Below are 16,586 nucleotides of genomic sequence, written 5' to 3'. Positions count from 1 at the left end.
GCAGCCCTGTGTTCCTTTTCCACTGTGCCACAAACACAGAGATCCAGCAGGCACTGCTATACCACTACTTCAACTATTATCTAGCTCAGGGTTTTCTTAAGCTTGAGCAGGCAAGTGACATTACCAGTCATTCAGTTGGAAACCCTCTTCCACAAAGCCTGGGCTGGAAGAGGTAGTGGCAGCTGTGACCATGCCCAAAGCAGGCATGCAGGCATGAGGGGATTTGTTTTCCCAAAGCCTAAACTTCATCCCTTCAGCGATCAACGAGGTAAGACTAGAGTGCTTTTGATTTGTAGGAAGAACAGACCCAAGGTGTCCCAGCATCACCAACATCTCCCCAATGCTGTCTATAAATATGCAAGACTGTCTATAAATATGCTAGTACCTTTGCTATGGGACAGCTCCCATGGTTTATGGATTAAGCACCTCCAATCAGTGTTCAAAACTGCCAGTATTCTAGGTGCATTTTGCAACAGGAAATTTCATTAGCGCAAGCAGTTTCTGAGCTCTGGGCGCAGTACTGCGCCTAAGATTTCAGATTATAACTGCAGAGTGGTAGGAAAGGAGGACCTTTTTCTGCATCCCCACTTCCAGCTACTCTCTGAAGACTGGAGGAGAGACCCTCTTAAGAATATTAGGGGAGTGGGCAGGGGAAGGACTAGACCATGTGAAAAATGAACAGAATATTTAGTTGCAGTTCATTCATTTTCCGCTTTGTATTCTTGTTATAAATAATGTGCCTAGACATTCTGTTGTTGCGCCCATAATTTAGGTTTAAGGTGCCATTAGCTCCTAGCTTTCATATCTGGCAGGTGTGAGGTATTGGCGGTGAGCGAGTGGCTCGTGTGGGAGTTAGGCATTGGATTAGTGTGTGGGGGGGGGAGGGGAGGTGCAGCCATCACCTGTCCCTCCATGATGAAGGGTATTCCGTTAAAGGAATCCAGGGGTCTGGATTTCATCTGAAGCCCACAGAGGGGTGAGGTCCATGCCACGTCCCACCGGGAGCCCCAGGGTAGAGCTCAAATTGATTGCCATCGACTGAGCTCCCTCTTTGGGTGGTTACCCTTACCAGTCTCCCTGCAAGGTGGGCAGGAGTCAGTTATAGTTTGGATGCCAATGCCTAAGCCAACACAGCTCACATTCTGTAATCAATAAAGTTGTGGCCAAATTTTGCCCATTAACGTTTAAACTTAAATCATGTGTCATTGTGTCTTTCACAGGGGGGTGGGCTGGATTGTGGCCTTTACGTGCAACCTAGGTTTAAGGTCCCATTTAGCTCCTAGCCTTTCAGATCTCAGTTTCTAACACTGCCTCCAATGGTGAAGTGATGGCTTTGGAAAAGCAACAGTAATGCCTACTACTGGCCATGCTGTCTGGGAATGTTGTGAGTTGGGATACAGCAATATTAGCCACTCCTGCTTTAACGGAAGAAGCTGGGGGCTTTCTGAATGCAAAGTGTGCACTCTACCATGGAGCTATGGCTCTTCTAGTCTTATCTGCACCTCCTTCCTCCCATAGTACGCAGAGCCATCTACTAACTGGGCATGGTGATGGGTGGTCTAAGAGTATATACATTAGACTAACTTCCATAGGTTCGTATTTCCCACAAATCAAATTCATCTGTGTTTCAACAGTAAAGGTACCCCTGCCCATACGGGCCAGTCTTGCCAGACTCTAGGGTTGTGCACCCATCTCACTTAAGAGGCCGGGGGCCAGCGCTGTCTGAAGACACTTCTGGGTTACGTGGCCAGCGTGACAAAGCCGCATCTGGCGAGCCAGTGCAGCACACGGAACGCCGTTAGTTTCAACAGTAGCACCCACATTATCTCCTCTTGGTGTTGTTGCGCAGCCAGTGATAACTGGTATTATCTAATGGGAACATTATAAGAAGCTTTTTCACAGCTTCCTCCCTTCTTCGATTAAAAGGCAAGGCCTCAGTGAGTATGTTGCTATTTCCTGACTCTTACACACACACACACTGCCTAGCAGCAATCTTCAGTTCCCCATTGTACTCTTTTCTTATGCCTCTGCTAAATTTGCATTCCTTAATTTGCCATAATTTGCTTATTAGATAGTAACTTAATGGCTCATGTTTTCAAGATCTTGCTGTGCTCAATAGCAGCTGAAGCCGACAACAATATCACTCCCTTTTGTCGGAAGAGCAAGATTGCTTTGACGTGCACAGATCATATTAAGTGCATACGAGGCTTGATTCGTAATAGAATACAACACAACACTGTGCCTGTTCAGGCATTGCATCCCAGAGGAAATTCTCAACCCAGCATGAAGCGCACACACACACACACACACACTCTGCTTCTCTCTCTCTCTCTCTCTCTCTCCTACTTTCTTCCAATGGGGAGAGGAAAGGCTTAACAAATGAATAGGGATGTGCAACATTTTCTTAAACAGTTTCCCCTAGGCCATACAATTTTTAAGTTCCATTATTTTTGTGGTCAGGGCAATATGTATGTAGTACTTTCCAGTTTGTTCTTACCGTTCTGCCCACAGAAAGTGTGGTACCCAAGAATCCAAGACTCATATAATATCATTTGATTTAAATATTCCTTAAAGTCAGCATAGCTTAATATGTTTTGCACTTCTAAGCTCTTACGGATGAGTGCAGATCAATTATAAAGGTTGTTGTTGTTGTTGTTAAAGGTTTCCATAGCAAGAGAAGAGGATACACACACACACACACACACACACACACACACACACAAAATGTACAATTTCATTTAAAATATTACATTTTTCTAAATTTTAACAACCACATAATACTCATATATTTTCTTCTAGGCAACATTATTTCTGAAAAGTCCTGTTGTACACTCTGCTAAATATGACACTAAAAATACTAAATATGTCCAATTAGGAAAAGGGAACTGCTTCAACCAAAGCCATGTTGGCCCAGCATCATTTATACCCAACTGTAGTATCAACTCCATGAATTGTTCCCAATCAGAAGCATTTTTGTTAGGAATGGTAGGAAATGAAATAAACAGAAAAGACTACAAGCTTTTTCTATACGCAGTAACAGTGGCAAGAATACTGCTAGCCCAAAAATGGAAACAAGAAGAATTACCGTCGATGGAAGAATGGAGAATGAAGTTAATGGAATACGCAGAACTTGATAAACTAAGAGGAAGGATCCGAGGCCTACGAGACCACAGATTCACTGAAGACTGGAGTAAATTTGTAGACTATTTGAAAAGTATTTGCGATGAACAATTAACGTTTGTAGGTTTGCAAGAGGCTCTGTGAAAATAATATCAGAAATATTGTAAAAAAGGGAATAATAGGGAGGAGGTTTTTAATAATAGGCAATATTAGATTAAGAAACGCGGAAGGAGGACTAAAACGGAGGATTTGCAGAAGAGCTGAGGGAACTCCAAAAAATGTATTTGTGAAAAATTGTGTTATGTGTTTTTTATATTTTTGTATTGTAAAATGAATAAAAAATAATACAAAAAAAAAGAATTGTTCCCAATCAGAGCCAGCAGGTTTCTCAGTTTTTCTAGTCGCTGCATTCTTTTCCTATAGCACCATATCAGAAAAGGCCTACTTTTCAGCAGCAGCTGGTGTGATGGGGCAAAGATGTGGGACTGCACTCCTCACAAAGGCATTGCTACAACTTACATGGACAGAACTGGGGCAGGGAGATGGCAACGACAGGGTTTAACAGATACCCAAGCAGGCCTGCCAGATGAGCTCTGCTGGTGTGCTCCATCACTGCTTTTAAACAAGAAGTTAAAGAGACACTTTCCCTCTGCTTAGCTAGGAAAATATAGGTCTTTGTGGGTTCATCTGGTGGCATAAACACTTAATTAGCGAACTCAGTACATCAGAGAAGGCTGGGAAAAAGAGGGGCAGGGACACAAGCCCAAAAATGGGATAGTAACACCAACCTATGCAGGCCCTTCATGAAGGTTTGGCTTCCCTACTCTCTCTAATTCCCCTGTACTTCTTGATTCTGGTAATATTTAATGGGATGGAGCAACCTTGTTCCATCACATTAAACAGTAATGAAGTAAGTGGCTGGTAGAGGTTCTGGCAGCCGAATATTCAGCATGCCAAAACTATTTTCAACTGGATCTTTTGCTGCCATGATGGCTGGCTGATAAAGCTTTGCTCAGCCAGGAGACAATTCTCTTCTGGCCATGGAAAGCATTTGTCAGCCAGGGAAGCTGGCCCATCTTTTCTGCTATGGATTTTCATCCAAACAGAATAATGTCAGTAAAGCTCCCCTTGCCTTTGGAGCATGCTTTTTATGAGTTCTTAAAAGACTTCCCTAATTGGGACGCGGGTGGCGCTGTGGGTTAAAGCCTCAGTGCCTAGGGCTTGCCGATCGAAAGGTCGGAGGTTCGAATCCCCGCGGCGGGGTGCGCTCCCGCTGTTCAGTCCCAGCGCCTGCCAACCTAGCAGTTCGAAAGCACCCCTGGGTGCAAGTAGATAAATAGGGACCGCTTACTAGCGGGAAGGTAAATGGCGTTTCCGTGTGCGGCTCTGGCTCGCCAGAGCAGCGATGTCACGCTGGCCACGTGACCCGGAAGTGTCTTTGGACAGCGCTGGCCCTTGGCCTCTTTGAGTGAGATGGGCGCACAACCCTAGAGTCTGTCAAGACTGGCCCGTACGGGCAGGGGTACCTTTACCTTTACCTTTAAAAGACTTCCCTAAACCTGGCTCATGAAACTTTGCAAGCATCTCTGAATTAAGACCATCCTCAAATGGCCCCCTATGGTCCCTTCACAACTGAAATTGAAGCAAGTGCAGGACCTGTTCCAATGGAACACCATGACTCTCCCAAGAATTATAGAATCATAGAACTTCAGATTTCCTTTCCTTTCAGAAGGAGGAAAAGATCTTTGCTTTTTAGTTTTTAATCCTGATTTTTAATTCTGAAAGCCTGTCTGCTTTGTTGTTTGATGTATTCCCACCCTCCATAAATGGCTCTGATGGTCTTAAATTCTCCCCTAACAATCCAACAGCAAACAAAATACCTGCATGACATACAGAATTTAATGTATAGCTTTCTTCCATCACTGCATCTTTGAACCAGACTTTAAAAAAAACCCCAAACCCTGCAACTGTTTCATTTCTGGTTTTTTGTCTCAATTTTTGTGCAGCTCCACAGGAGTCCTACCAGGTATAATGGTGGCAACTCTCTACCTCTGTAACTAACAGGTGGTATGAGCTTATTTAACAGAGTAATCAACAAAGCTATGGGGAGCAAGGGCCCCAGAAAAGTGCTGCTGAAAAATGTTCAGATGCTAGAGTGAAATGATCATTCATGCTGCTGCGTGGAATGTCACAGTTTTTCTTCTTGGGAAGATCTGAAGATGGGGAAAGTTGAATTTAAAAGACTGGCTTAAACATTACAGCTGAGTTAAAAACCCCAGCCTATTAAAATAGGGCCTGCATTTGAATCCTTTCAACTACTTGTGAGAAAAGTCACACAGAGAACAATTGGAAAAGGCATTCAGATGTTTGGCTCTACTCTCTGCTTCTGAGTGCAGTCTTTCCTTGGGTGTAAGTATAATGCAAATATTGCCAGCATGTGTTATCAAGAACAGGGATGAGAGAATCTGTCAATTGTGGTTTCTCTAAGTTGCTCATTTCTCTAATCTTTTGTTCAGTTCTCCCCATTTCCATGTCAGCTGCCATGAAAATTAATTAGTGCAAATTTCTCCAAATCCACACATTTTTGCAAAGCTACTTCTCCAGATAGAATGCATTCTGGTATGTCATTTTCATGAATATATGCATTTTTTTGCATATTTTTTTGCCTCACATAGGCATTTTTGTAGACACTGTACAGCCATTTCAAAGGATGGCTGTATTTCAGTTCATGCAATGTTTTGGAAATTAAGCAGATTTACCTTTAAATGAGAATTGAATCAAATCCTTCTCCCACGCTCAATCCCTATCCGAGCAGAAAGAAGTTGAACTTCTATCGATACTCTCACAGGAAAAATATGAAGGGTTTTGTTTGTTTGCTTGTGGGTAAGTATAGACTGGGGAAGATGACGGAAAAGCTGAAAGGAGAGTTCTCTGTGGAAGTTAATGTATGCTTGATTTGTTTCTAGATTATTTCATTTTTTAAAAAAAAAAAACCATTTACTGCATTAGAGCTATTTTTTCCCAAAAAGATTGCTCATTTGATTGATAGCTGTGCTTGTGTAATATACTTAAAATTTTGAAATGACTTGTGAACGTATGCGGACATAAGAAAGAGCCCCATCATAACAATATCAGGTTCACTTGCAAAATGGACAAAACCTTCTGGTACATATTTAAAATGGTTTTAATGGGGTACATTGAAGAGCCCGTTGGATCAGGCCAATGGCCATTCTAGTCCAGGATCCTCTCTCATAGCAGCCACCCAGATTCTTATGGAAAACCTGCAAGCAGGACTCCAGCCCAAGAACACTCTCCTGTCCTGCCGTATCCAGCAATGGGCATGTGGAAGCTTCTAACTGTGGTGGCAGAGCCAAGTCAATCTCCAAATTGATACAATGTTTTGAATGAGATTCAAAAGCTGATCTATACAAACGGTGACGGGATGCGGGTGGTGCTGTGGGTTAAACCACAGAGCCTAGGACTTGCCGATCAGAAGGTCAGCGGTTCGAATCCCCGCAACGGGGTGAGCTCCCGTTGCTTGGTCCCTGCTCCTGTCAACCTAGCAGTTCAAAAACTCGAAGTGCAAGTAGATAAATAGGTACCGCTCCAGTGGGAAGGTAAACAGCATTTTGGTGTGCTGCTCTCGTTCGCCAGAAGCGGCTTAGTCACGCTGGCCACATGACCCGGAAGCTGTAAAGCGAGATGAGTGCCACAACCCCAGAGTCGGTCATGACTGGACCTAATGGTCAGGGGTCCCTTTACCTTTTTATACAAGTGGTGAACATTTCAGGTGCATCCAATTGACATGTGATCGCCGACACGTGAGTTATTTTGGACTCGGAAGAGGGCAGAATGGGGGTGGAATGGGGCAGGATTATGAACACACCCGACATGCACAGGGACTGGAAATGGAACCCCCCTGCACAATATGATCACCGCCTGGATTAGATTAATATTCAAACGTTCTATCAGTGAAGAGAATATTCTGTTGGATCCAGAGAAATGTGTGCTTAATAGGACCTCCTCCACCAGAAGCTCTTGGAGAAGGCTTCCCAGGGGATCAGCAGACATTGCTGGATGGGATAAAGCAGTGGGCTGAGAGGAAAAAGAGGGGTTATGAAAAAAAATGGCTGAGGGCAACCTCTGTTTTCAGATATTCTCTGCTCTCTCAGACCCCTGTGCCACAGCTCATGGGGGAGGTTTTCTGCCAGGGAGGAGGGGTATTAAAGTTTGCTTCTTCCAGTTTCTTATGCATGCATTTCTCTGCATCCAACCCACTACATACCTGACAGTTAAATTTGCATAGGGCACATATACTGACAGCAAGTTCAGTATGAAAATCCTATCATTTCATAAAGCATCTTCAATCCACAGGGTATCTCCCATTTAATAAGCAAGCAATGCTTAATGGACTGAAAAACCTGCTAATTCTAGCCACAAATATGCTATGATACCATTTTTTAAAAAAGAAAAGAGGAAAAAGCGAAACAGGAAAACACACAGCACAGCAATGCAGCACAATGAAGAAATAAAAGTGTCTCTAAGGAAGACTTAATACATCACAACAGACAAGAATTCGACTTTTGTGACAAAGTGACTAATGCAATTCTTAATGCATAAACAGAGGAACTAGGGCAATAGGAGCTAGACATGATTTTTACACAATCAGGTAAGCTGAAATTAGAATAGCAACTTTGTCTATATTTTCTAAATTGACACAGAAACTTTTGGGGAGGATTTAAAAAGAGGTACAACAAGGATTGAGAGAAAATCAAATCACGAAGAGGTATTCCATGTCTGGCCTGTTAAGCTTATCCATTTTCTTGGATGGCTACTAAAGGCCTGTTTCAGAAAAAGAAATTTAACGCATACAGCTGGAGGACAGAAACACAACTTTCAAATAAGAGTGTTTAATATTGGGATTAGCTGGTTCTGTTATAAATTAGAAGGTTTCAAATAATTCCTCATAAAGTGGCTCTGTCCCATAAAAAGAGGAAAGGGAGGTCACCAAATCAAATCATTGCCAATGTTTGCCTCTGCCTGGACTAAATGAGTGAGAAACGTTTTCAGGCAAACAAGCATGACTTTATCGAAAGCATACTCCATTGTGGTAAGAACAGAATTATCATAAACCTTTCCAGTGCTATTCTTTCACTCTAGTGAAAATTTTACTTATGAGTTCTATTGTGCCAAGGACAGGCCAGTCTTTTCCAGACACTTACCCTCTGACAGCATGAATAAGTCTCAGTGATGGATAGGCAGTTCGCACTTTCAATTTATTCTTAAGGATTAATGCATTAACCCACTCCACATGCTTCTCTCCGCCTTTGACCATGAAAGCAGGGATCCAAAGGACACTGTCATTCAGCATGGATAGCCTATGCACAAATTTCTCTCTGTCACTCTCATTCCGAAAGCCTCCAAATGCTCTTTGTACAACTGATGGGTTCATGGTAATAAAATCTGATTTAGTCCCCACATCGGCAGCATACTCCACCACGGGAGCTAGATTGCACCTGAAGAGGAAGAGATTAATGGAAAAAAATAAAATAATAAATATGAAACATTAACTCAGATAAAAAGGTGTGCGTGAAATAAAGGCTGAAAATGAACGTGCACGGCTGTGGCGTCCCACATGCTTTCACAAAGCACTGTGTGGCATCTAACCATCTAAAAAATATTGGGTGAAATCCAGAAGCATCTTAAATCCCACTGAAATCAACAAGGACCTCTTACTTTATGATGCACTTAAGCAAGACGAAGAACAGCGTACCTGCTGAATGAATGGGCCACTGATTTAAAGTACGTTCCCTAGAAGATAAGCACCATTTCGATGAATGCAATGAACTTCTGAAGAATGTTTTATAGTTAGGCTGTAAGGAACTAACCAGTGCTCTTGAAATTAACACAGTGTTCATTTACTCTTAATGTACCACAAAGGGTTCTAGAGGAATTTGATTTCTCTGAATTCCAATGCGGACTAACCTGATCAACACCTCCCAGACTAATGTGTAAATCATCACACAATTATCCTAGGGGTTTTGCACTTCTCCAAGTTTTGCAACACAGATCTTGGCTTCAAAAAGTGTCAAAACATGTTTAAAACCCACATTCCCCTGCAGATTCCATACATTAATTCAGAAATGGACAGAATGGGTTTATGGATGAGCACAGGCAGATCTGACACAGACTGGAATAGAAGGATTCATCCCAGCACACACTCTCTCACTCACTCACTCACTCACTCACTCTTACACCCTTTCGACAGTTGCCATCAGGATGCACTGATAAGAATGCTGTCATAAGAACCGTCAAATTAATCATTCCACGGCTGGTATTTCAAACTGTAAGGCAGCCCTGCTCATATATTTATCTGTAAAAACATGTATATTTTTAAAAAATGGTTGCCATGCTACTTAGTTGACAAAAACTGACTGCTTATTATTTGAACATTGTAAAATGCTGTCAAATATTCCATAAAACCTCAAATGCCATTGTATAAGTGGCAGCTTTCTATTTTAAAATCCCAAATGTGTTGCCATTTGTAAGCAAAGGCAGGCGTGAGGACATAGCAAACTTATTATACTGGTCACCTAGTATAACTCTAGGCACCACTACATAGGAACAGGGGTCACAGGCTGACATCAATAGCAAAGGCTACTGAGGGGCTGAGCTTATTGCTTCCTATAGGAAGTAGGGACAATAGCCTCTCCATATGATTTGGCTGTCTGTCCTGCAAGTCTCCTGCTAAGGATTGGATTCAGGTTTAGAAAAATAATTGCCATTTTAAAAAGCCATAGGTAACTGGGGTACATCTAGTCTTCTCAAGGCAAAGTGCCCTGTCCATATTCCCCAGGTCAGGCAGGATGGAGTTTGAATAAGAACTATTGCCTCCACAATGAATCATCTCAGACTGGGAGCTTCTACAGGATCTGGAAGCTCTGCCCCTTACCAGCTCTCAGCCAGCCCTGATCTGAGCAGGTACTTTCTCAGGTTCTCAAGTAGCCTTGCATCCAGCTAGTCCATCCATGCTTGATGCAGCTCTGAAGTTCCTACCTGGTTCAACATATCCTCTGCTCCTCTTCTGAGGAGACCTCAGGTTTAAGGGCTGGGAAGGGCTGAACCCTGACAGTTCCACAATGATGGTGGGAGACACTAAAAGGGCTCTATCCCATGCCACCACCAACCACGCTTTCATCCTAGATGGGACACAGATAAGGGCCTCTCCATCTCATATTAGGGAAGTGGGTAGGCTGGTACAAGAGGCGGCAATCCCCCTGGCATCCTGGACCCACCATGGTTACTTTAGTACAACTAAAGTACAACCCGCAAATCTCCACATACGTTTTCAGTAATTATAATAAAAAATACATGTCCACAAGTCTTAAACGACTACCAGGCCGCAGTTACCTAAATGCCAAGTATAAGCTGAAGAATACTGGAAGGCTTAGATCATCATACCCAATCACCTACTGTAAATAAGATTACACCCTAATCTTTACTTTCCCCATCTAAATTAATGTCTCTTTTACTCAGAAGGTAGAAGGAAGAAAAGCTTTCCTTTGCAACTGCTCAAAATAATCTCTGGGCAGCTTTGTTATTTAAAAATCTCAGTTGTTGTGATAATCTAGCCACCTCTCCTTCTATTTCAAAAAACACTTCATCTTACAAAACACTCCTGTAAATATTTCAGCCATTTGCAGCATGGTCCATTCCACCATGAGCACATATCTGAAATAAGTGCCATTCTTCAGACTGCATATTGACTCAAGGAAGCAGGTGCATGACTATAAATATGAACAGCAAGAGTATCAGTGATTCATCACTTCCTGCGAAAGACTGCAATGCTACTGATACCTTTGTTGCAGAACCTTCCATTAATATGTTTATGGAAGGATTTAAAATGCAGTCTGTGAGCAACCAGGAAACAATGGCAGCAAAAGAACTTTAGAAAGATTCCACTATTTTAGCTAACATCAGTGTTGCACAATGGGAAAATCAGTGATGCTTTTAAAAAAAATTGCATTGCAACTAAATGAAACAGAAACAAAAATTGGGAGCTCCTGTAGCTACTGTCAAACATAGTTAGAAAAAAGGATAAGGGTTCTATGTTGCCGCTTCTCTCCAGAGCAGAAAATTTCAGTATATTTTAGATATTGGAGGGTTAGAGGCAGATACATATCTTAAGTGCACTTCTGTAAGAACTCAGCAGGCAAAATAAACAATGCAAAGGGATGGAGAAGAAAAGCTGGATGATGTAAAGTCATCTTGAAAGAGTGTTAAGGTGGAATATGAAGAAGGTGGCAGACATTCAAACTACATAAACTGTGGGTGCTATGGAGATTTCAGGTTGCACCACAGCCTTTAGAGGGGTGAGATGAAATACACAATGGCTGATCCCCCATCTCTGTATACTTACATATCATTCTCTTGACCTGTCTCCAATGTTAACACACGGGTTACTTTGTAGGTATCAGGTAAGTGGGTATTTATAAGTTACCCACAGTCAGAGAAGAAGAATTTTCCATTATGATAGAGCCCTCTCCCCTAAAAAAAGTATAAGTACTTGTACAACATTGTAACTTGTGCGTATATCTGTATCAGAGAACATTATACAGGGATGCGCTTTTTGGAAGCATCTGTCTGGCCAATGTAACATACCGTATTTTTTGCTCTATAAGACTCACTTTTTCCCTCCTAAAAAGTAAGGGGAAATGTGTGTGCGTCTTATGGAGCGAATGCAGGCTGTGCAGCTATCCCAGAAACCAGAACAGCAAGAGGGATTGCTGCTTTCTCTGCGCAGTGATCCCTCTTGCTGTTCTGGCTTCTGAGATTCAGAATATTTTTTTCCTTGTTTTCCTCCTCCAAACTAGGTGCGTCTTATGGTCTGATGCGTCTTATAGAGCGAAAAATACCGTACTTAAGCCACAGCTCATAGAACCACTCTCCACCCTCCAACACTTTCCCTGCTTTTCTTCATATATATATATCATTGCACAAATTTGCCTATATACCATTCTTCAGAAGCGGAGAGCTCTTTTCAAGGTTTTCCTTGTCCAGCTATTTCATGAGTTACACTTTTCCAGCATACACCCCCAGGTTTTGTTCTTCCATACAAAGCCTGTGGTACATATGCGTGTATTGCTGTGTTAAAAGTGATGAGGTTAACTAAAAACAGACACTAAACCCATTTGCTATTTTACTGGTCTTAGCCTTACCAAGGAATACTTATGGGCCAGACCAATACAGAACTTAAACTTCAAAGTTTCAAGTGTCCAGGCACTGACACTTAGGATACAAACAGACATTTTATTTAACAGTTGACTCTCATACCAAAGACAGAATCGGAAAAACACCAACTTAAGAACTATCAGCCTATATCATTACTTAATGTGGATTATAAAATTTTTGCTGACATTTTGGCTAGAAGATTAAAGAGGGTTTTAGCGGAGGAGATTCACAAGGACCAAGCAGGCTTTCTCCCAGGAAGGCACCTATCTGATAATGTAAGGAATATAATTGACATTTTGGAACTTTTACAGGAAAGAATAAACACAAAAGCAGCTTTAGTATTTGTGGACGCGGAGAAAGCCTTTGATAACATTTCTTGGGGTTTTATGAAAAAGAATCTCCATAGTATGGGGGTAGGCCAAGAGTTCGAAAATGGTATAGGTGCAATCTATTCTGAACAAAAAGCAAAATTAATTGTTAACAATGTTTTGACTGAAGAGTTCAGAATAGAAAAAGGAACACGACAAGGTTGTCCTATTTCCCCTCTGCTTTTTATATCGGTCCTGGAGGTGTTGCTGAATATGATTAGAAAGGACCAGATGGTAAGAGGGATACAGGTCGGAGTTAAACAATTTAAATTAAGAGCATTTGCAGATGACTTGGTTTTGACATTGCAGGAGCCAGAGTCCAGTGTGAAGAGGGTTTTAGAACTGATTCAAGAGTTTGGTCGATTAGCAGGTTTTAAACTCAACAAAACAAAAACTAAGGTTTTGACAAAGAATCTAACAGAAAAAGAGAAAGAAAGGTTTCAGAATGAGACAGGTTTGACAGTGGTGAAAAAAGTGAAATATCTGGGAATTATTATGACTTCAAAAAATGGGAACTTATATAAGGATAACTACGAAAAATGTTGGATGGAGATAAAAAAAGATCTAGATATATGGTCTAATCTAAAACTCTCACTGTTAGGTCGTATTGCTGTGATAAAGATGAATGTATTGCCAAAAATGTTATTTTTGTTTCAGACATTGCAGATTATTGATAAAATGGACTGTTTCAAGAAGTGGCAGAAAGATATATCCAGATTTGTCTGGCAGGGCAAAAAGCCAAGAATAAAATTTAAAATATTAACAGATGCAAAGGAAAGAGGAGGCTTTGCCCTGCCAGACTTGAAACTTTACTATGAAGCAGCAGCTTTTTGCTGGCTGAAAGAATGGCTACTTCTTGAAAATACAGATATACTGGATTTAGAAGGATTCAATAATGCGTTTGGGTGGCATGCTTACTTATGGTATGACAAGGTTAAAGTTCACAGAATGTTTAAGATTCACATTGTCAGGAAAGCATTGTTTAATGTATGGATTAGATATAAGGATTTCTTTGAAAACAAGACTCCAAGGTGGTTATCTCCGATGGAAGCAAAAGCAGTCAAAAAACTCAATATGGAGGCCAATTGGCCAAAATATTGGGAGATACTAGAACAAGATGGAGATAAATTGAAACTGCAGAGTTTTGACAAATTAAAAAGTAAAGTCCGTGATTGGCTCCACTATCATCAGATAATGGAGGCATATAAATTGGATAGAAAAATTGGCTTCCAGGTGGAAAAATCAAAATTGGAAACAGAATTGCTAGAACCCAAAACTAAGATATTGTCAAGAATGTATAATCTGCTGCTGAAATGGAATACAGAGGATGAGGAAGTGAAATCAGTAATGATTAAATGGGCACAAGATGTGGGTCACAACATAATGCTAGCCGACTGGGAACGGTTATGGACCACTGGGCTAACGTTTACGGCATGTAATGCCCTAAGAGAAAATATTATGAAAATGATATACAGATGGTACATAACACCAGTCAAACTAGCAAAAATTTATCATATGCCCGATAACAAATGTTGGAAATGTAAAGAAACTGAAGGTACCTTTTTTCATCTCTGGTGGACATGCCCAAGGATTAAGACCTTTTGGGAGATGATCTATAATGAATTGAAGAAAGTATTTAAATACACATTCCCGAAGAAACCGGAGGCCTTTCTCCTGGGCATGGTCAACCAAGAGGTACGTATGAAAGACAGGATATTTTTTATGTACGCCACAACAGCAGCAAGAATACTTATTGCAAAGTATTGGAAGACACAAGAATTACCCACGCTGGAGGAATGGCAGATGAAAGTCATGGACTATATGGAATCCGCAGAAATGACTGGCAGAATCAGAGACCAGGGTGAAGAGACGGTGGAGGAAGATTGGAAGAAATTTAAAGACTATTTACAGAAACACTACAAGATTAATGAATGTTAAAATAACATCAGATTGAATGTATAAGGTTATTGGAGTAAAATTTTAAGGATCAGAAGACCCAACATTCTAAGTTCTAAGCATTGAATAAGCTATATTAAGACATTCAAATCAGAAAGGAGGTTAATTATGACAGAGGGAAGGGATTTGTTGTTTAATTGTATGAATTGGAATACAGGGAAGGGAGACTCGGGGAAGTCAGAGAAACAAGTTAATGCAAGATCAATATGAAGATAAGATTGTTTTTATTTCTGTTGTTTGTAGTATGTTATGTTTGTGTAATTCTTTATGTTTTTGGTGTATTGTTTGTTGCTTTTGTTTTGCTTTGTTGTCTTTTATGCAAAAACGAATAAAATATTTATAAAAAGAAAAAAAAAATTAACAGTTGATGCATGCAGCAAATCATAAAACGTGTCATCTCTTAAGTTTTGAACTGTTGTTTTGAAAAAAAAACAACAGTTATCATGAGAGATCAAGAAATGCCTGCAAAAAATATGTGAATTGGAACACTCTATTCAGCTGTGTCCAGGGCAGCTGTTTATCAGCTCCATCTGATATGCAGGCTGAGACCCTACCTGCCCACAGACTGTCTCACCAGAGTGGTGCATGCTCTGGTTATCTCCCGCTTGCACTACTGCAATGTGCTCTATGTGGGGCTACCTTTGAAGGTGAAGTGGAAACTACAACTAATCCAGAATGCGGCAGCTAGACTGGTGACTGGGAGCGGCCGCTGAGACCATATAACACCAGTCTTGAAAGACCTACATTGGCTCCTAGTACGTTTCCAAGCACAATTCAAAGTGTTGGTGCTGACCTTTAAAGCCCTAAACGGCCTCGGTCCAGTATACCTGAAGGAGCGTCTCGACCGCCATCATTCTGCCCGGACACTGAGGTCCAGAGCCAAGGGCCTTCTGGCAGTTCCCTCACTACAAGAAGCCACGTTACAGGGAACCAGGCAGAGGCCCTTCTCGGTAGTGGCAATCGCTCTGTGGAACGCCCTCCCACCAGATGTCAAAGAGAAAAATAACTACCAAACTTTTAGAAGACATCTGAAGGCAGCCCTGTTTAGGGAAGCTTTTAATGTTTAATAGGTTATTGTATTTTAGTGTTCTGTTGGAAGCTGCCCAGAATGGCTGGGGAAACCCAGCCAGATGGGTGAGGTATAAATAATAAATTATTATTATTATTATTATTATTATTATTATTATTATTATTACCCTACAGATAAGGAACCCAGGACTCTCCATTTATTGTTGGACTACAACGCCCATGACTGCTGACTATTAAGCTTAGCTGTATGAGGCTGATGGGCTCCAACAACATCTGGAGGGCCACAGGTTCTATATCTCTGAGCTAACCTTAGTAGGACTTTAAGTGCATGCTGCTTGCCTAATGTACAGATCAGGCTTCCTCAACCTTGGCCCTCCAGATGTTTTGAGACTACAGTTCCCATCATCCCTGACCACTGGTCCTGCTAGCTAGGGATCATGGGAGTTGTAGGCCAAAAACATCTGGAGGGCTGAGGTTGAGGAATCCTGGTATAGATCTTGTTGTTAATCTGGATTTTGAAAAAGAGGAAATATATTTCTTTTCCATTGACACTCAATAGCCAGTTTGTGTGACTTTGGGGCCCTGATACCATGAGCCAACTGCAGTAAGTTCTTCTGCAATATAAAAAGTAAGCTACTAAAATCCATCCAAATTTTATTTTGCATTTATATTTTGAGGTTTCAGTAATGTCACTTGAGAGTCCCCACTTTCGCAAGCATGCAGTATGTAAATCTACAGGCATGAGGCCACTCATTCTGTGCAGAAACAAATTTAGGAAAGTGAATTTTATCTTTTTACAGTACCTATTTATGGACAGTGTGTTGCTTTGCTAAAAACAGTGGCAGTGGTTTCAGCATGCTGCAATTGATTAGTTTGAGGAAG

General features: G+C 41.3%; 1 protein-coding gene across 2 annotated transcripts in view; it reads right to left on the bottom strand.

Annotated features, from left to right (window-relative positions):
* The window catches only part of ST8SIA4 (ST8 alpha-N-acetyl-neuraminide alpha-2,8-sialyltransferase 4), an 87,961-nt gene that overhangs the window by 43,675 nt on the left and 27,700 nt on the right, over positions 1-16,586 (bottom strand). For both annotated transcript variants that reach the window (XR_014503087.1, XM_083404263.1), the window contains exon 4: positions 8,343-8,636. Coding sequence is in view for 1 of the 2 variants with exons in the window: in XM_083404263.1 (XP_083260389.1) it covers positions 8,343-8,636 (294 nt within the window). In the remaining variant the exon portion in view is untranslated. The remainder of the gene's footprint in view (positions 1-8,342; positions 8,637-16,586) is intronic.

This window comes from Podarcis tiliguerta (genome assembly GCF_965153285.1).
Source record: "Podarcis tiliguerta genome assembly, chromosome: 11".
Classification (NCBI taxonomy): Eukaryota; Metazoa; Chordata; class Lepidosauria; order Squamata; family Lacertidae; genus Podarcis; species Podarcis tiliguerta.
Note: the sequence above shows the minus strand (reverse complement) of the source record. Positions and strands in the feature narration are given on the sequence as shown.